This window comes from Micrasema longulum, unplaced genomic scaffold, assembly GCF_059751315.1.
Source record: "Micrasema longulum isolate JH-2025_06_02 unplaced genomic scaffold, ASM5975131v1 h1tg000383l, whole genome shotgun sequence".
Lineage (NCBI taxonomy): Eukaryota > Metazoa > Arthropoda > Insecta > Trichoptera > Brachycentridae > Micrasema > Micrasema longulum.
In genome coordinates, this window is record NW_028277584.1 from 171,913 (window position 1) to 193,215 (window position 21,303).

The 21,303-nt window shown below is 29.8% G+C and overlaps 2 protein-coding genes across 2 annotated transcripts in view; one reads left to right on the forward strand and one right to left on the reverse strand.

Moving 5' to 3' along the window:
* Nucleotides 1–4,852, reverse strand: part of LOC148282008 (endothelin-converting enzyme homolog) — a 168,232-nt gene extending 163,380 nt beyond the window's left edge. Inside the window, exon 1 of the mRNA XM_088225708.1 lies at nt 4,489–4,852. Within this exon, the coding sequence (XP_088081834.1) occupies nt 4,489–4,500 (12 nt within the window). The 5' untranslated portion in view covers nt 4,501–4,852. The remainder of the gene's footprint in view (nt 1–4,488) is intronic.
* An 11,072-nt stretch (nt 4,853–15,924) lies between these two features.
* Nucleotides 15,925–21,261, forward strand: APC4 (anaphase-promoting complex subunit 4). The gene is made up of 6 exons (XM_088225710.1): nt 15,925–16,258; nt 16,496–16,599; nt 17,905–18,078; nt 18,995–19,523; nt 19,605–19,804; nt 19,916–21,261. The coding sequence occupies exons 1-6, from the start codon at nt 16,147–16,149 to the stop codon at nt 21,224–21,226; spliced, it is 2,430 nt and encodes an 809-aa protein (XP_088081836.1). The 5' UTR covers nt 15,925–16,146; the 3' UTR covers nt 21,227–21,261.
* The last annotated feature ends 42 nt before the right edge of the window (nt 21,262–21,303 follow it).

Sequence of the window (21,303 nt, forward strand, 5' to 3'; positions counted from 1 at the left end):
TAAATAACTGAGTTTATACTCAGTTATTTATAATATGTCTTCCAAATACTGAAAAATATCTTAACCAAAGAAAAATTAAAAATGGTATATTATGCTTTAATGCAATCTTCAATAACATATGGTATAATGGGGTGGGGAGGAGTTTTAGACGTGCATAGTCGTTTAATAGAAATTACACAGAAAAATATAATAAAGATAATTTTCAAAAAACATAGACCATTTCCTAGTAATAAATTGTACGAAGAGAGTGGACTCCTTAGTTTTAGAAAATTATATTTATTTCAGTGCCTGAAATATGTTTACTTGAATAGGGAATTGTTAAGTAATAATTTAAATCGTAGTAGTTATAGATCCGATAGTGTACTGTCAGTTCCGGGATGCAGAACTAAGTTCGCACGGAGGCACTCCTCACGCGTTGGTCCAAGATCTTTCAATCTTCTAACTAAGGAACAACACAACATTAAATCAGTTAAAAGTAGGTTTAGCATGGAAGGAACAGATAGAAACATTATTTAAAAATAAAAAAAAATTAAAATAAATGTTTTCGTAATATCAGCATATGTTTGTTTGGTTTTTCTTTTCTTATTCTTTTCTTTTCTTTTCATGGTCATGTCATACCATATTTATATGCTAAAAACTTTTTAATAATTAAAAAGGAATTGTCCACGCTCAGACGCTGAAGTCTTTGTGGAATTTTTTACCGAATTTATGTTATAGCTTAATTTTAAGATGCATTATTCTAAAGTGTATTTTTGTAATTATATTTCTATGTTAATAATATATGTATGGAAAAATAAACAATAAAAAAAATAAAAAATATCTTCAATTGTAGAATTACGTAAAATATAAAGAATTGCATTTGTTGTTTTCTTTAATTATTTTTTGAATTTCTTATACAGTATACACTACGATGAAAGATAAGTTATGCGTGTGTACTTATTAACTAATATTTATTTCTAAGATATTATTCGCAAAAGTTGGGAGAGTATTTTTGTAATTATATTTCTATGTTAATAATATATGTATGGAAAAATAAACAATTTAAAAATATAAAAAATATCTTCAATTGGAGAATTACGTAAAATATAAAGAATTACATTTGTTGTTTTCTTTTATTATTTTTTAAATTTATTATACAGTACACAATCCGATGAAATATAAGTTATACGTGTGTACTTATTAACTAATATTTATTTCTAAGATATTATTCGCAAAAGTTGGGAGAATATGATGAAAAATGACAATTTTATTATTTCGGCAGCATGTATTGCATTTCCGACACATGCGGACCATAGGTGTGTGGTATGTAGCATTACTTGAAAACGAAGGCAGTTTAAATAAGTCCCAATGTTTGAGTGTTCTAAATCCCGCATTTATTTGTATGTTATTAAGGATGTTAGTATCTACTTTATAGTTAAATCGAAAACAACGTGGAGTTTTGTAAGGGAATCAAAATAAAAAAGAATTAGATGTTGCTCGTTATTTGAATTTGGAGGTGGGTTGGAAATTTGGGACACCAATCAGCGGAACTCACCGTAAATAACTCCGAATCGGGTTGTGATCCCGTGGCTAGTGTCTCGGACTCACGGCTCAAAGGTCCGTGGCTCGAATCCTACTCTACCCCAACTTGATTCCCATTTTCTAATAATGAGTTATTTACAACTCGTTGAAAATGGTCCTTAAAATAAAATATTTGGGTACATAATAAGAACGCAAATTTTTCTTTTTATTAAATAAAAAAACTTATGACTTGTGAGTAATTTTAAAATTGCAAAATTTAAAAAAAATCATAGCGCTAATAATATGAAGCACAAAACTATTTTTTTCCGTTAAGTCTTATGGTCTATGCACGAAGAAAAAATGAATGAAAAACCGCTGAACTTACTTAAAAATGTCCTGACAAAGGAATGGGTACGTCTCGAAACCGGTTGACGTAGAAAAGTCTGTAAGTGGTTCTATACAAATATTTACTAACATTTATTACAATTTTCGACCACAATGTAAATGCTTTAAATATTAATAATTGTTTATTATTGATAATATAATCATTTACAACCTTGTGGCAATTTGTATACAGAGAGCTTAAAGGGTTGGGACCCGTGTTTTTATTTTCAGGGTAATTTACACGGCGCGGCGCCATTTTTACGAAAATTCCCTTGAGGGCGCTGCAAATGAAATATCCGATCACGTTCATTAAGCGTAATTTTTAACGCATAATAACGTATTTTATTTATTTGTATCTAAGAAATAACATGATTTTGTCACTTGACAGAATAGGTGAAGGTCTCGTGTAAGATTAGAGATGAATTTTATAATGTCAAATTCTTGAACATATCATTGACAATTTACAAGGCAATTTTAATAAAGTAGAGAGTTTAGTAAAGTTAAATAAAATACAATAATATTAATTAATGCATTGTAAATATCTCTACCAGATTTCAGTGCCAGCACCTATGGTATTTTTTTAAATGCCACCCAACAAACGGAGTTACAATCAAGGATAGAAAAAAAATACAAATTTGATAATCACTTAAAATAAGTAACAGTATAATCAGTTATTACCTTATTTACTACAAATTGTGGTGAAATAACACACAACATTTTTATCAGTGTTACATTTTCATTTTCATTTTCATTTATTTTATTTTTGCACCACTACAGGCCAGTAGGCCCAATTACAGTGGTGAATTACATCACAGAACACCCAGGCTTGAGAAAAATTCATTTTAATTTTTGTGTTCTCACCGGGAATCGAACCCGGAACCTTCCGAGCGTGAGTCAAGCGTCTTGACCACAACACCACGGAGGCCGCCTTTCAATGTTTACGTTTTCAATGTTTAATTCTAATTAAATAATTATTACCTTATTTTAGTTTATTAGTTTTGGAAGATAAGTCTTTTAGTAAAAATATAAAATGTGTGTCTTACAAACGTCTCCACGTTTTTTTTTAAATTAGTTGATTATAATACGTAATACATATGCTGAGTTACACCACATTAAAAAAACATAGACTCCCAAAATCTGAATTTTAATGAATTTAGAAATGGTAGTGGTAGTGGTACTAATTTATTTAAAAAAAATCACATTATAACAATTTACAGCATTAATAAATGACTAATATTTTAATTATATATTATTATTATTATTTTTAAAGTAAAAAAAACTTTTATTGAGGAAACATACAGTAAAATTACATAGTTTTATAGTATACTCGTATACAGTTAGACTTAATTCTAATGGACCAGTAAAGTTTCCATATTAGGTATATTATCATTCCATGTAATCTTAATGCTATGATCTGAAGTTATCAATTAACTATTTTTAGTGCATAAAAGAGGGAAAAAAACAAAAATGAAAGTAGTTTAAAAATTAAAATCAAAGCAAAAAATTATTTTAAAAAAATTGTATATCTTACTACTAACGTATTTATTTAAATGGAAAGATTATAAAAGTAATCAAAAGGTAAGAATTAACATAAATAAAAATAAAAACACGCTAAAATGCAAAAAAAAACATTTTCAAAAACGAAAAACACACATATTTATATGTATACTTATTTTAAGGAATTCAAAAAAGAAACAATGAAAAGAAGCTTTAAAAGAAATAAGACAATACATTTAAGACACATTATTGTAAGAAAAGCGATATATAATTTTTAGAAGTCATTCTAAAAGGAATTAAAAGCAGTTTAAAATAATATAAACGTATCAAGCGTAGCTGAGAAAAAAAAGAATAACAGGTATATCAAGTAATTTTTCATAACTTCATAAGTTCATAACTTAAATGATTTATTTCTAATGTACTTATAAACAAATTATTATCTACATTTTAAAACATTTCGCGTCGTTTTTTAACTCATGTCTAGTAAGGCAAAAAAAATATTTAAAAATAAGTAATACTAATTTTGGTTTATCGGAAATCATAAGTTCAATGCAAAGGCAAATCATGTACTAAAATAAAGTGCCCTCTACATTGTACACCTTAATATGCGGTTTTAAGAAAGAAGAAGATAAATTTCTAACACATGAAGCACGTGGCCGTGGTTTGAATGTAGGTATGTAGTATATTCTGAATAACATTATATTATGATAATAATTTATTAAATTTTATTAAAGAATAATTGATAACAGATCCATAAATTATTGTGTAAATATTTATTTTAAATACATATAAAAATAAGGTAGACTATAAAAAATACACAGTCGTGGCAAATATGTAGAATATAGAAAAACAATTACTTTTAAGTTTGGTCAAATTGAAATGTCTAAATATCTATCTCAAAAATATTTAATTTATGCATTATTTATCTATAATACATTTTTAAAAATATAATCTAATTTCTGACAGTAGGTATATTAATATGTCTTTTTAGATGGAGAATTCGTTGAACATGTAAAAAAATATGTTTATTAATCTAATTCTATTCAAATTTAAATTAGTCAAAAACACAGAAGAATAAAGTATATTATATAATTTTGAATGACTTACCTTATAGCGCATTTTAATCAAGAAGCGTGGGTTCTTAAGGCTCACAAAAAACAAATTCCAAAAATATGCAATATAATTCTTGTTCACAAATTTCACAAAAAAACTGATTGTCAAAATTGAAAACCACAGACAATGCGAGCAGATTTGAAAATTTGCGCGGGACGATCGGAACGCGCCGGCAGACAGCGCGGGAGTTATCTGAGGTACTAAACTACGTTCTGTCAGTCGCCATTATTGAGAGCCACTTCGAGCGGTGTCGCTTCGCTTTTCTTTCTTGCACGATCTTGAAGTTGTTATGCAAGCAATGTCAGATGTACAAGAATAAGAAACAAGATGTTTCCGCTTGATTGTTTGGGGCTGAAATGATCGTCGTAATGCAGAAGCTGCGACCGCTTACATAATCGAGAGTGATTATGTACCGATCGTTTTCTGATTGAATGATTTATCTATCATTTATTGGGGACAGAATTTTCCAGCGGAAAATGAAAGAAGGAAGCAAAAAAATACTATTTATTTACCTTGCATAATGTTTATTGTCGATTAAAGTCGGTATTTATAAGTATCTGCCTTAAAATATTTTTTTTCAGCTAAAAAATTGCAAGAAAGAGACATTACAATCCTTTTTTGTGCATGTTTTAGAAAAAAAAAAGAAATATATTTTCAATTGCATAAATTAAATTAAGTTTGAACAACGTTTTAAACGTTTGAACATTTAAATAATTTTTGTCTTATTTCTAAACAGATTTTAATAATAATTTTATAACTAGTATTTATAATTTATTTCTTATGATATACACTCATATGTTTTTAGTTTTTCTTGTAATATAATATTAGTGTTTATATTTTAATTTTTGATAATTTAATATGTCGTAATTTTTATTACATAATATGTGCAATAAAGTCACTTTCTTATTTTTTATTTTTCACCTAATATTTTATATGCGCTGTTCATTAGGTACTGTTATTTTTATTAAATTGTAAACGGCACTTGTACCGTATGATAAATTAATAAATATATTTTAACCATTTATTTTAATAACCCAACAGAAAAAAAATAATACACAAATGCATGCAAAGTTTAAAAAAATAATAATATTTTTATTTCATTTGAATACCTACCTTCTTATTTTATTTTCCTAGTTTCTGAAAAACTGACTTTTATTCGTGAATCATAGTTAAATTTTGATTTTCATCAAAAGGGTGAGCTAATATTTTCTAAATTTAATAATGCAATCTGAATAAAATAGTACAGTCCAGTCCCAGTTCTTCTACCCAAATTATATAGAATTTTACAACAATTTTTTTGTAATAAATGTACGATATGATTGTGACTATTGAACACTTTTGTATAGTATTATTATAGTTATGAAATTAATTGTCAACAGTAATTTTATATCTAATACGCACTCCTCGGCCATTCAATCATTTATTGTCGATCATTATAATTTATTGGGAGCAATTGACTGTCGATAAATCAGTGATCGGAATAATTATTTCGCCACTGAAGCAACCAGTCAGTAGTAGAAAAGTGAGAGTTCTATGAAATTATGTATTTGATTAAAAATTATTCAGTTGCAATTTTAATTCGCAAAAACAATTCAGTCGTTGTTCCAAGATCGGTGTTATGCCTGTTTTCCTTTAAATTACCATCCAATTAGTAAAATTAAAACTTTAGTAATTTAATTCTAATGCTATATAATCCACACTGTTGTTACAAGAGACCTAACACGACAAAATATAGTCATCACATTAATAATATACCAAGGCACATAATGCCAAATATTCATTTAATTTTTTCATGCGCATTTCACGGAGGCATTTACGGGCACCAGGTTTTTAAAAAATTATTAGACCCTGACATAAAGGCGTCAGTTGCATTGCATATAAGATGGTGAGCAGGGGTAGTATTCTGAATCTTCTGAGAATGTTTAATTTAGGAATTTTTATTTTTTGCATGCGTTTGCACTTTGCTTCATATCCGGCCACACTGCTGATTAAACGTCAAATACATATGAACACGTGAAATCAAACATCATGATTTTAATTTTAATTGGAATTAAGCATTACTCGAAACACTTAATTAGGTTAAAATGACCAAACCGTATTCATTTTATCAGTTTTTTTTAAATAGTTTTATTAATTTTTTGACATTTAACCAGTGTGGCCATTACACGAAGCAAAGTGTCGTCGCATAAAAAAATCTTCAAATTAACGACTCTCAAGGGAGTAGAGAAGATTCAGAATACCAGCCCAGGTGAATAAAATGTAGACAGTTTAACATTCTGTGAAAGGTTCCTTTGACGTCATATTTGTCTATTTTAATTACATGTCGTAATTTTTTATTTCTTTTAATAATTTATATTTTTGTTTCAATTTTTGTAATTATTAGTATTGATTTAAATTGTTTTAACGTTATCGATTGAAAAAATTTTTTTACGAAAAAGGTCTTGCCAAATCACAAGAAATTCTTAGCTAGTCGGGACCTAAAACAAAGAAGCTCTGTATATTGTACAAACAGTGGAATAAAATAAGATAAATAAATAAATAAAAATAAATAAAATACTTTTCAATGAAACCAACTAAATTTTATTTACAGCATTGTAACATATTATCTCTGATTTCGGAACGCACCGATTTTTCCTAACAGGTGTAATAATAAACTATTTACTAATTATTAGGCATACATATTATATTCATAGGTAGTAGTGGTATCACAAGAAACTTGTCTAATTTAATCATGTTATTCCACAATATTATAACATATTCAATCATAGTATTATAATAGGGGTATTTTAAAATATATATCATTATAAAAATCTTATAGTCAGACATAAACAAACTTTACAAGTTATCAATTGCACTTCTGCATTAATTTTGCACCAAAATATCTACTACTAAGCATATTATACTCTAGTTGAAAATTATTGTAAGAGAGGTTTGGATCTTTAGCATATTGTGAAAAATTGTCTAATTGCAGAAATTTTTCAGCTTCTAATTTGTATGAAATTGCGACGCAATAACAATTGCAATATTTTTTTCCAGTGGTAGTAGTTTCCAATTTAAATTACAAGTAGAGAATCACAATTCAAAAAAGATTAGCCGCTTAGACGATTTTACACTTGCTTAAGCCTTTACAATTACATTACACGCCATATTAATCTGACGAGATGAAAAATAACACCAATCCTATGGGACAAAATGCACCTTTGAAAAATTCAACGATTTATGTAGTGCAAACTTCTTAGTAAAGTAGGTTCCAATACCTGATTACAATTAATATGTTCTAACCTCTTTTGAAAACATTCTTTAATTAAAGTTCCTGATAGGCCCACTTTAGCACATCCTTCCTGTTCCCAACAGTTTTAGCAAAAAATAAAGTAATGTAATTGCAGAAAAATCCATTTGTTGAAATATAAACCTTGTATATCATAAGCAATGTAAAAAATAACGCAACTCCCATATAAAAAATATATAAAAACTTCTTTAATGAAGGCACTATGCGGTATTTAACCGGATATAATATACGAGTTATTGATTGGTTCAAATTAGTTTTGTCGGATGTAATTCGATGTATTGTGGTATGGTCTTCCTAGCAAGGTTGAAAGTATTTGACTCCCCAATCTGTGGGTGCTTTCTTTAGAAATAAGATTTCAACCACACATTTTTCTTTTGTCATTTCAATAAAGTATGTTTTTAAATGATTTATTTGGAATTTCGTACAATTAAATTTTCGATGGTTCGATTTTATAACTACCATTGAAGTCCGAGAACGGACGCAGCAGCCTCCTATAACGAGCGTCTTGAGGGTGCGGCGGTGGACCTGGCTTGGACACGTGCTGAGCATGCCTCAGGAGAACCTAAATCTAAGTTGCCTCTTTTTTAAATCTGCGGGCTCACGCCGTCCTGGAAGGCCGTCAATGACGATCTTTAGACTTTATTCGGCGGAATTTAGGGGCGCTGAATGCTGGCTGGCGATAGGGCCTCCTGGAGACAACTAGTGATGTCTGCATGCTCCACTTAGGAGCGGATGTGGAAAAGAAGAAGAGAAGAATAATTTGCATATTGCCAAATGGCAATTTCTTTCAACGAACCAATAAAATAAGCGGTGTTATTTTAAGTTTCAAAAAATTATTTGTTACTAATTTTTAAAAGGAATGAGGAAATGGTATAAGAGAAAGATAGGAGTGTTTTAGAAAGAGATAGGAAATATTTCTTCAGACACAATTAACCAGGGATACCATATGAACATATTTGCTAGTGAAAAGCAGCTGATGATTGTTATTTCTCTCGTTTTCAGGTACCTCCTTTTTTTACTATTTAAGTTCCCAAGCTTTATTATTTTTTCAGATCACAAATTTATTTGTTGATTCACTTTTTTGAGACGTTTTTGTATTGTAGATCAGCCATATTTATTTTATTTTACATACTAAAAAAAACATGCAATTTAAGATATTCGTGGATACAATTCCACATGCATATATATTCAGTTACAGAATTACCCAGAATAGGTACCTAGATAGAATTACATACATTTGGCTGCAAATTTTTTTTGTCCAAAATGAATTATACCTATATATTATTTAAATTAAAGACCTTTTAAATTTATTCAAAATTGCACATTCAATATGGGATTGCCCCGAACTGTTATCTTTCATCAACTTCAGGGTGCCTGGAAGAATGACTAGACAGGTACCACCGTTTTGTAGCAACAATTCACGGTCAGTGTATACTTGTAATGCCGTATTGAACAGACTTCATGAACTCGGCAATAGTTATTCCCACGTATCGAATAGCGCAGAGTAGCGCAGGACCGATATGCTTTCGCTGTAGTGATCACCAACGTCGGGGGATCTGACAAGGCACCTCAAGAAGAAGATCGAATATTTTTAGTGTAGAGTATTGTTCCCATAGAAAAAACCTTTTAAACTTTTTCAACGATGGTGAATGGTAATTTAACGTATTTATTTATACATTTCATAATATATACATTTTTTTGTTAACTTTGCCAAGCTGTATGAAACAGTGTTTACTTTTTCTTATTATATTACTTTAAAATATTTTGTAATTTAATTTGTTTTTTACATTTATTCTTTAATTGTTTAAACTTTCTACTGAATATGTTGTATAATTTTTAGGTTATTTTAATTAATTTTATAAATCTAGAAATTTATGTTTTTTTTATCAAATATGTTAGAATTATAATTTTTTGTAAAATGCAGATTTACCGTTTATGTTAATAAAATAAAATAAATACGAGTACGAATAGAATAGTATTAATCAAAATTTATTCCTAACAGATCATTCGCAAAAGTTGTAAAAAATATGTGATTCATCCACGATTTAGGTACCTATCAAATTAATAATAATAGAAAGGTACAAAAATAATATCGTTGTACAAAAATCACAATAGAATTTGAATTTATGCAAATCCTATATCATTATTATTTTCATGGGAAAACTTCAAAACATCAATGCTCGAATGTACCGATGTATATTATTATTATTAGCTTTAGTTTATCTAAAATACGTAAAAAGTATTTGAGCAAAATACGCAAACAGAAATAATATTTGAGTTTAAATACTGAGGACTGTGTCAAGAATGTGCAGAGTGTTTGTGCATTGTTTTTACCCATTAACTAAATCGTTTCTTAGTTAAAAATAGACTTAGATAAGCTATTTAGTTGAGACCACAAAAGATGTCTGTCATCATTCATTTCGTTGACAGGTTTTGAGAAGCGAAAAGATAATGTAAAAATAAAATTCTTAGTCAGTAAATAAGAGGAAAATGTCCACATTTTTTACTAAATATTTGGATGATAGGTTACCTTTCATAATACGACATCTCTTTACGTATGCACCTTTTCTAAGATTTAAGAAACGCCTGAAGCATTACTAGGTACTTTATAAAATATTTAATTTATTCTTAGACCTCGAACATATCAAACGTCCTCTTTATCCTGGATTCTCTCCCCTTTCCCTTCTAAACTCCTTACTATTTCTACTTGCTACACAATTGCTTACGTCGTCACATAAATGTGAGTCAGTAAAATAGATAATGTGACTTAATCATGTAATATGTTTTCATCTGTTACATGCTGTAAAATCAGTTAGTAGGCAGTCATGAGCAACTTAGTTAATCAGTTAACCTGTCTATTTTTTATTGTTTGGAAGATATTACTTTAGGCATAACAATAAGCCCGCCAGTGTACATAAACAAATAAAAAAAATATCTAAATAAGCATTAAAAAATATTCACGCATAGACACATATCACAAAAAAATGATAACGAATCCCTAACTCTATAAGGCCAAGAGCCCTGTGTTGAGTTGGGACACAAGATAATGGAAGGTGGAAGCATGCATTTTATTTAAGAATACTAACAATAAAATTATTACATAAACATAAATTTTATTAAACATCTGAACAACACACTTCATTCCGCGAATACACCAGATCTAGTCTTTCGATTATTATAAAGATCATTAGATAATTGTTTTATATTGCACCCGGCTCGAGATTGATCTTAATTTTCGTTTCAAAATTTAAAAAAATACACATTGATTCTTTTGTATTCATTTTTATATCTTGCTAATTAATTACATTCCTAAATCGTAATAATTTTTGAAATTTCACATCTCTAGAATTTGATTACATACCAAAAATGCCGAAAAAAGTGACTTGAAAACAGCTCGGGTCATCACAAATTGGAATTTTGAAATTTATTTAATATATCTCATAAATAGATATAATTTTTAACACAAGTGATACGTGTTTAGGCAAATAGTAAAAACAAAACATAAAATTAATTATTGATTCTACATTTTACATCGATTCACCGTCAAAAAGTTTGATTTTATACCGAAGAAAGCCGAGAAAAAAATGCCTTAAACATAGCTCGGTTGATCCAGAAATGGCATTTTATTTGTTGATTCAAAAAGTTTGATTTTATACCGAAAGCCGAGAAAAGCTTGGCTTGAAAATAACACGGTTGACTTGGGTAATTTTAGAATGACATGTCCAAACTTTACGTTGCTTGTACTTACCGTTTCGGAGAAGTTCTTGTGACGGACAAACAAACAAGCATACCAACACACACAGGTATCTTCGTTATAGATTAGGTACCTACCTACGTGCGGCGAACCTACATACAGCGGCCTCCGTAGTGTAGTAGACAAGACGCTTGACTCACGCCCCGAAGGTACCGGGTTTGATTCCCGACGAGAACATATGGGATTTTCCTCAAGCCTGGGTGTTCTGTATTGTAATTAGATCTCCAGTGGTGGTATTCTGAATCTTCTCTACCCCCTAGAGAGTGATTTATTTAAAGATTTATATTTTTTTAATGTGACGACACCAATTGGGGTCTTATATATAAAATCGTTATATGAAAAGAATTGTTTGGCTCAAATCCATAAAGACAATATAAATAGTAATGTTTCTATGTCACAAATCGTAAGTACGCGACCTAGAACAAGTGGTAAAATCTTAATTTCAAAATTAAAATCAACTACATCATTATACTTACAGAGGAATATTTATCTTTAATGAAACGAACAATGAAAATAAAAAGTGCATTCAGGAATATAAAATATTTGAGAAAGAAGTGAAAAGCCATATTTGTAATTTTTTTTGTGTAGCACTGATTAAAAACACATTTTTTTTGCAATTTATATGTTATCCTAAAAATGTTACATCACTCTAAGTCACTCCCTATTACGTACACAAGACTTGTTTTTTCTTTTACGCAATGGGAAACGTTATTGTAAATATAAGTATTGAATGTAAATAAACATTGTATTTAGTAGTAATATTGTTTACTTATTTTTGTTTAACTGAATAAAAAAATATTTGAAACAAATATTCATTTTTTGTTAATGTAATACTCGTATTTCAATCTACTATTTTTTTTATTTTTTATTTAGTTCTACGATTAACTTAATCTAATATAAATTTACAACACAATATTTACATCTATACTTATTCTAACATTATTTATCACTATTATACACTCAATATCCTAATTTATAATATTAACTTTTTTCATATGTACATTTTCATTAATTATATTCACTATTTACACCATATACTACCTAATATTTTTCACATATATACTTTTTACATTTAATTTTAAATATATTTACATTTATTTCATTTTTTATGCTTTCTGGCATTTCCTCAAATAGTTTTATTCCCTTGTACATAAGGCAGTTCTGGGACATTGCTTTTGATTTCTTTTCCAGTCTTATATTTTTAGATCCTCTTGTAGCATAGTTATGAAAGAACTCATTATTTTTTAGTTTATTTTGAAAATATCTCGGAACTATTCCTTTAATAATTTAGTTTATTTCATTAGCAACATTGAATTTGATTCTTTGATCAATTGTCATTTTAATAATTCTGATTTCGTTTTTATTTTTTTTATTGTTATCTTCGGGGGAAGAAAGTTTATTGAATACAATTTCATGATAATTATATTCGATAAAACCTTGCATAAAACAAAAGCATGGTACAAATAACTTGCAACTGTAATAAAAAAATAATAGTACTTATCTTCTACTTTCCTGTACTAAGAGGAAACGACGCAAAGTGATTATATAATTTAATATTTCCAATTTTCATAGGCCCCAGAGATTATACCACTGCGATTGAAAAATAGTATACTTCAAAACAATTTACATTTATTTGAATTCGTTTGCATTACTAAGAGGCATAAAACCACTGAAGCAGTCTGACATTATTCGCTTTTTATTATTTAACGAGTTTATTAATTGATCTATTCTGAAATATAAAAACCTACGTGACGACAATAAAAGAAAAAGCGCTGTAAGTAAATAATTTCAGTTAGCACATGATGTAATCAACATTAGGTAGAAATACAAAGTTACATCAAAAGTGGTTGAATGATGAAAACTTTTTACACCTCATTGATTTAGTTATGCGTAAATCTTCTGACTGAACTGAAATAGATAATTTGCAAATTTCTTTTTTCACAACATATTTTCCAACTCAATGCGTTTAATGGCAAGTTTTTATTACGAACCAGATAGCATAATTTACCCATACAACATAAATATTCCTACCTTCATATTTTTTTAAATGATGAATATTTTCGTTTTAACGATTTATTTATTTATTTGTATTTCATATTATCGTCATCATAATGTCCCTTTCCTCACCCAGTGGTGCATAGGGCACTGCATCAGTAAACCAAATTGAGCGTAGTTCGATCATCGTTGCACGAATTGAAAGTGATCAGTCTTATGAAATACTGCAGCTCAAAACACCATTTAAATTGATATTTTACGTCCACCTTGCCAGGGCCGCGATACAATGGGAAGTTATCATTTATCTTCGATTTTGTCTACAAAATCAAATAAAATTTTCATATCATTCATATTATGACGACAAAGGGACAAACAATTTGAGTATTTTTGTAAACCAAATGAAAAATTAGAACAAGGCAAAAAAAAAATCATAAAAACTTTCCGGAAAATAGGATTTAAGTTGTATCTTTCGAACCTCGTACCCACGATCTGTAAGTCAGTGACAGTACCAAATTCACAACCTGGTTCGAATAGTTAAACGGCCGCAAAAAATACATTTTTTAAATTGCGAAGTTGCTGAACATGTAAAAACCCTCAGAGTATATAAAACCAATGTAGGGGGAGAAAATATTTTAAGTATTCGTACCTTAAATGACTTTAAGGTGGATATTGGGTATATTATTATTAGACATCAGATTATATACATTTGTATTTTTATTTTAAAAAATATATATAATTTCTCTAACGTTTCTCTTTGTAAAGGAAATATAAGAAACCTGCTGACAAGCCGGTTTTGCGGTTTAGTGGGTTTCATTATTTTTCCTTTTATATTTTCTGTTCATGTTTTTTCCTTCTTTAATAAAAAAAATATAAATTATTTGATTTCGTATATTTTGGCGTTTCATTATGCATATTTTAGCATTTTGAAATTGCGCTAAATTCTATGTCTAATTATTGGGTATAAAGCTATTATGTAAGTACGTAGGTTGGTATTTAAAACATTTAAAAAATAAAATAGGCTTGCAAATCGCCTGACTAAGTTGCAAAACTCCAATCTCCAAAAATAATTTGTTGAAATTATACTGTTTTTTTACCCTCCTGTAGTTTTTTTTTTTGGAGATTAGAGTTTTAGCTAAACGTGAAGAAAATATACATACCTAACTAATTCGTTTATGTGGTACGGCGCGATAGTCCTATAACATTACTTTTCCTCTCTGCTTATTTTAAAATATGAGTAGGATACCTATTTTATAAAAGTTTTCTTTCAAATATTACATTATTGTAAATATCGTAATCGCCGTGCACCACTTGGGAGTATTTTAAATAGTTTGATAGGGAAATATCACATAATTCAAATACCGATGAAAATATATGGAATGGATTAAAAAATAATAGTTGTATTTTCGAAATCAATATGGATATTGTGGATAAAAATGTTTTGAAACATAACTTTAAATAAGAAATTATAAAAAAATATTTCCATAGAAAAACGCGACATGTTTGGCGTTGATAATTGTGACGTCAAGATTCGTGACCATGTTCAATAAAAAATTAAACAGCTACAAACAAAGTTAAAAATTAACCGTGACGTATAAGGGGCGTGGCCAATGCAATGATTATTTTCGCAGGAATTCAAAATTATAACTTAAAAAATATTTTTTATGGAGCATAAAAAATATTTTTTTACTCGAGAGTATTTCATAGACCCTTACCTATTACTATAAAATTGTAAAAAAGTGACATTTTCCTATTATTGCCTTATTTTTATTAAGTCCACGACTTGGAATAAAATTAAATTATTTCTATAAAAAAGTGGTTTTGGTGTTTTTTCCCCGATTTAATTTGTTATAAGATTTTTCCATAATAATAGTAATTTGTCATAGCTAATAAATAATTTTAAATGCACAAAGTCGGTGAGACATAAAATGTAAATATTTTTAATTTTCAATCGTAGGTATTTAGTTTTTAAAGAGTCATAAAGATTTTATGAATTGGAACCGAGACTAAGAGGAAGCTAATTGCTTGTTTTTAATAAAAAATGTTGCAGACTGTCAAATCATACTGTTTCGTACAAAAAAAGCCTCACTAAACACAACGCCACAGCGATTATTAAATAGTTAATTGTTGAATCATGCACGAAAGTTCCGGGTTCGATTCTCTGTGAGAACACATCAATCAAATATAATTTTTCTCAAGCCCCGAGAGGATGTTCTGTAGTTAGGCCTACTGATCTGTTGTGGTGCAAATAACAATAATAAATTCACGAATAATATCAAAACCATGTATTTATATGTCGTATATCAAACATGTCACATTTTACGAGTTATCCTAGTAACATTATAACGTACCTTACTTAATTTTCTTTTAATATTTTTACACACTGGCAGCTCTTAATATAAATGTCATTTTTGAATCAGCGGAATATGTCGAAAAGCCGCTTCTTTTTATAAAAAGAAGTATAAGTATTGATTCATTGATGATGGTATTTTCAAACAGCTTAATATTTTCTTTAGAAATACGGTGTATCTGAATCTCATAACTTCATTGTATTTTAAAAACACAGTTTAATAAGTTTAACTTTCATCAAGAGCACACTACTTATTAAAAACACGCGATGTCGTCGAATGTTATGCGTCAAATCGAAAAAGATAAACATGTACCAACTCCAGTAGAGATTATGGTATGGTGCGGGTGTTTAGATCTTCTAGCATTGAGCAATTCAAAAGGTTGGTTATACTTGCAATATTTCACTTATCTAACTGGTTAACTCGAATTTGAATAAAAAAACAACAGGTGGTATCGCAATTTAAAAAGGGGCAAAGAACATTTTAAAGATTATACTTCATCCAACGATAAAAATACGTTACATTGGTGACATTTTATGCCGATGGAAGCTTGACAAATTATTCTCTTTATGTACATTTTTTGTGCTGGTTTTTTTTAACTGTTCCTCTCAATTTCAGGTGAAGTACAGTTGCACAGGTTAAATTGGCATAAAGTATGGAGTTTAGCTCCACCTATGGAAACCAGTCTTGTTAAAGGAATATCTTGGAGACCTGATGGAAAGGTACAAAAGATTTTGTAATATTGACTAGGGTTGCCATCCGTCCCGATATATCGGGACTGTCACCGTTATTGAACCCTCTGTCCCAACGTCCCGGTGAAACCTATAATGTCCCGATTTAAACTTACACAGTACAACGCTGTTAATCAACAAAAATCACAGCCGTACGGACAATGAATATGAAAATAAAGTTGCAAATGGTTTCAGCAATTAATATATCTTAAGAACTTTATAGAAGCTGATCTTGCCTCGATATAGTGGAAGTTGATAAGTTCTGTGAAAGAAAAATGTTTTTTCTTGTAAATTTTTGAAATTGAGCGAGTATTTTAGTTCCATTCCTGCTCATAAAACCATAATGGAAACAGTTATATCTTTGAAGCTCAGTGAAAAGCAAACATTTCTATTATATTTCTGAAAATTCGTTATAAAATTGCTCCTTTTTGTTACAACATATCCGTATTCCAGAACGTCCCGATCAGACCCAAGCAAAATATGGCAACCCTAATATTGACTCATTTGATATTTCACCATCATTTCCCTTTCCGCGCCTAATGGTGGACTTCGCTGCATTGGTACTCCAACCGCAGCGTATGTTGGTAATTTTACATGAAGGTAAGATGACCAGTTTTACGCCTCAGGTGCCACTTCAGGGACTGAAATATTCTAGTGTAAAAACACCTTTCAATATTTCATTTCGACCATGTCATAAATCGAACCCGAGACATCTTCCATAGAAGACGAATGCGCTAGCCATTTTACCATGAATAAAACATCTTTATTATCGTCCCCCTATCTGCACACATGGTGTCTGCACACGAGGGTCTGTTGACGAACGATAACAGTCTGCCTTCTCCTGGCATGTTTTCTATGGTTTCCTCAACATTAGAGTAAAAGAGGAGAAGCTTATACTGGCCACAACCAAAATATCCTATCCGACCTTCATATAGTTAAATTTAACATATTCTCTAAGTAAATGATTTTTATTTTTAATTCAGAAGTAAGTCAATTGATCCTGATGTCATCATCTGTTACTAATTAGAGGAAATAACTCATGGTAGTAACCTCGAAACCGGTCGACGAAAACAAAGAAATGACTATCCTTTTAAAGCCATTACAGCCTACTAATGTTTAATCTATCTGTAAATATCTTCGGTCTACATTTTTATGTTTTGTATTTTATATAAATAAAATAATCATTTGCACACCAGTGTTTATCTGTCCAGAAATATTTTTTAGCTGTCTGCTTCTTCTTTCCAGTTTGTAAAGTTCTTGAATTATAGTTTTTTTTTATGATATTACATGTTCCAGGTTTTGGCAATCGGATACAGCTGTGGTAGGATTTGTTTAGTTGACGTAGAAGATAAAGAAATCCTTTATATGAATAAAGTTGAAACGGCAAATGCATCTTTAGGTGAAGTCACCTGTCTTTCATGGAAGCAAAAATCTATAACTAAGAAAACTCACCTCGCTTACGGGAACTTTGTGAGTATATATTAATAATCATTTGGAAACGATAAGTAGTATGTATTTACTTTTTTGTAATAAATGGTTTTATTATAAAATGATCCCATTCATCCTTTATTTGTCAAGTTGTTCATTGGGTACAAGTTATTATTGTTGGTTGAATATATTTATTTCTTTATTCGTACAGATACCTACCTATACCAATAACATACCTATCCCTAATTTCATGAGGCCATGAGCCCTGTGTTGAGTTGGGATATAACGTAACGGAAAGTGGAAGCATACATATTATTGAAGAATACAAAAATAACAATTATTACATAAACATAAATTTTAATCGACAGTGAATATGAATGGATTGTTTTTGGTTTGCGTTCTTGCAACATGAGGACGTTCAGTGCTGTGGGAAATTGGTATATAATAAATGTTTTTTTACACGCGGTAAAAATTAAAGTATTTAATTGAATGGCGAAGGTTCTCTAAAATATATGACAATAATTTTCATAAAAATGAACAAGAAGCCACCCCACCAATCAGGACAAGTCACTGAAGAGAACTAGTGATGTCATGCGCGGAGTAATTAAAAAATTATGTAACATTAAAAAATTATAGCGATGATAATACGATATTTGAAATAATAAAAATGTCTTAGTTTGGTAGTCTATTGACAAATAAAAAAAAAATTGCTGAACTTCCTCATTTAGATATTCAATTTGATTCACAGGTTTTTTCATACCAATCAGTTCAAAATAGCATTTTAGCTATTTGTTGTTTTACATTTATTTCTAGAATAATGTTCTCTCGGGATGTGTGTACCATGCTGAGAGAAACATTTAACTTTTTCAAAATATATATTCGTCTTAAATGAATACATTTTAAAACAAAAAACTTAATATATATTTGGCATGATTCACTCCTCAAATATATTTTTCAGAATAATGTCAATACGTACATACCCATCCTGCCCGCGTTGAATTCCAACTATAAAAAGAACGAGAAGAACGCCACAGAAACCAAAAGATGTAAAGAGCAAGATGAGCTAAATATCTTGTTGGTTGGATATAAAAATGGAGAAATTCATTTGAATATCTTTGGTCAATTTCCTTGTGGCATTTTGGATATGAAAAATTATGTGAATTCGGATGATATAATAATCATAGATGCTCAATTGTCTCGTGACTTTACAACGATGCAAGTTTTTCTCGGAAACAACAAAGACGATAAACTGATGCTAGTCTTGCTGAATACTGAAGTGCTGGCTGCTTATTCCGAGGAGCTACACGGTTTAGCCACCAAACATGTTCACATTACTGGACTGATAAGTTATATTGACTCAACGGTAACTTCCATAACAGAAGCTTGGGAACAGATTCTTCTAGAAATGGATTCCAAACTTGAAAAGTATGCGTGTAATGTCGCTGAAGGTGGTGTTTCAGCAGATTTTTTGGATTTGCTTATATTAGGTTGGTTTATAGTTATTTTAATTATTTTATATTGCTGTAATTATATGCCTACTCATTTTGATTACCTATATTTGGTTTTAGGGGTTCCATCTGCAGAACTCGAACTGTTTCTTCTTCAAGATCTTACTGCCAAAGGTCTTAAAAAGTTTGGCAGCTCAATAGAATCTAGTTACTCTACTATTCAGAAATTAGTTCTGAAGCAATTAAATACAGTATGTCAGAATCTATCGTATCACCTGACAGAATTACGAGGACTCGCTCGTATACCACACAGATATCAGGTATAATATTTGGATGCGAACATGCTTTTGGTGATTTAGCTTATTAAAAATATTTATTTTAAATTTATCAATATACCTATTTTCATTTTAACTTTGTTTTTTTTTCTTCAGATTCTTGGGTTAGATGAAGAAGTGGTCAACCAGGCAATTATGTCAAGCAGTGCTTTTATCAATAAGTGTTTGGAACTTCAACAAGTAATTGAACATTCCATGAAGAATTATAAAGCATTCTTTCGTTGGCTTTTTGTCGTAATCGTACGATTAATGGATGAGCATGTTCCGAGTGATATAAGTAAAATCAATCAACAAGATTTAACTTATATTGCCGAGTTTCTACAAAACTTTGATAAAGTGGGGGTAGAAAAAACAAAGGATGGAAGTACTGATGGCGGAGAAAAGAAAACGGGAAAATTCAGTTTAGAAAGACTCGGTCAGTATTTAGTAGACAAGGAATTAACAATTACTCCGGATGATGATAACAATCCATGGACAAAGTTTTTAAGTGAAAATCCTTGTTTACTCAATAATCCGTGTATAATACAAAATTTCAAAAAGTTTTCATTAGTTCAGCAACAAAATCATTTAAAAAATGCAATTCAGCAAATGTTCAACCATTCTGAAAAATCGTTAACGGCTCATTTTAAGTTATTTGACGCTATTAACTGCGTTCCCACAAATTTTAATCCTGAGCAAACCTATCCAAGTAATTTAAGATTATCACAAATTAATGACACCAAAGACAACTCAGTATTGGTAGTCTTTACTGACCCAAGTTCAAATGAAAAAGGTTTTTATTTCATGGAGATATTGTTCCGTAATGATGTTTTGTTGACTAAGTGCACTTATTTATACTTTCACGCCTCGGGTAACTTGAATGACAGTAAGTTGGACAGTTTGTTGGGGAATTATCTAAGTGTTGTTGACGTTCAATTCTATTCGACAGAAATTATATCTGTTCTGTTAGAGAAACCAAATGACGTTGAAGTTTCTGCCTTTGTGCAGTTTCCTGTAGAACTTTGCAAAAAGCACTCAACAGAAATAACTGTGCATGAAAAAGGACAAGCAATCGATACATTCAAAAACATTAAGATTAACGCCTTAAGTATTTTGGAAAAGGGATCTTGTAATATTCTCGACAAGCTATCTGTTATTAAATTAGCTGTTTCGGGAAGCCGTAAGGTTGCGGTTGTTTTGTCTAAAACCTGTCGGAAAGTTCGACTATTTGAAATGGAAGCTGACGGGGAAGAAGATGATGATGAGACATTAGACACGACACAGCAGTCACATTCCTCGACTCAACACAGTGATCAAAGTCAATACATTTCCATGAATGAAACCGGTTTATTACACTTCTCTGGGAATCCAATAGAAGATAATCAATTATCAGAGAGTCTCGATTTAGATGAGTCAAAATTAGTGTAAAATTTATTTATTTAAAATAAAGAGAGATAAAAGTACTGTATTTTTTATTCCTTGTATCCCTTTTCACTTAAAGTAAA

Excerpts from the sequence above, each read along its gene's own strand:
- APC4 (XM_088225710.1), top strand. The coding sequence starts at position 16,147 with ATGTCGTCGAATGTTATGCGTCAAATCGAAAAAGATAAACATGTACCA. Across the intron at positions 16,600-17,904 it reads CTTGGAGACCTGATGGAAAG|GTTTTGGCAATCGGATACAG; the intron begins GTACAAAAGATT and ends TACATGTTCCAG. Across the intron at positions 19,805-19,915 it reads GTATACCACACAGATATCAG|ATTCTTGGGTTAGATGAAGA; the intron begins GTATAATATTTG and ends TTTTTTCTTCAG.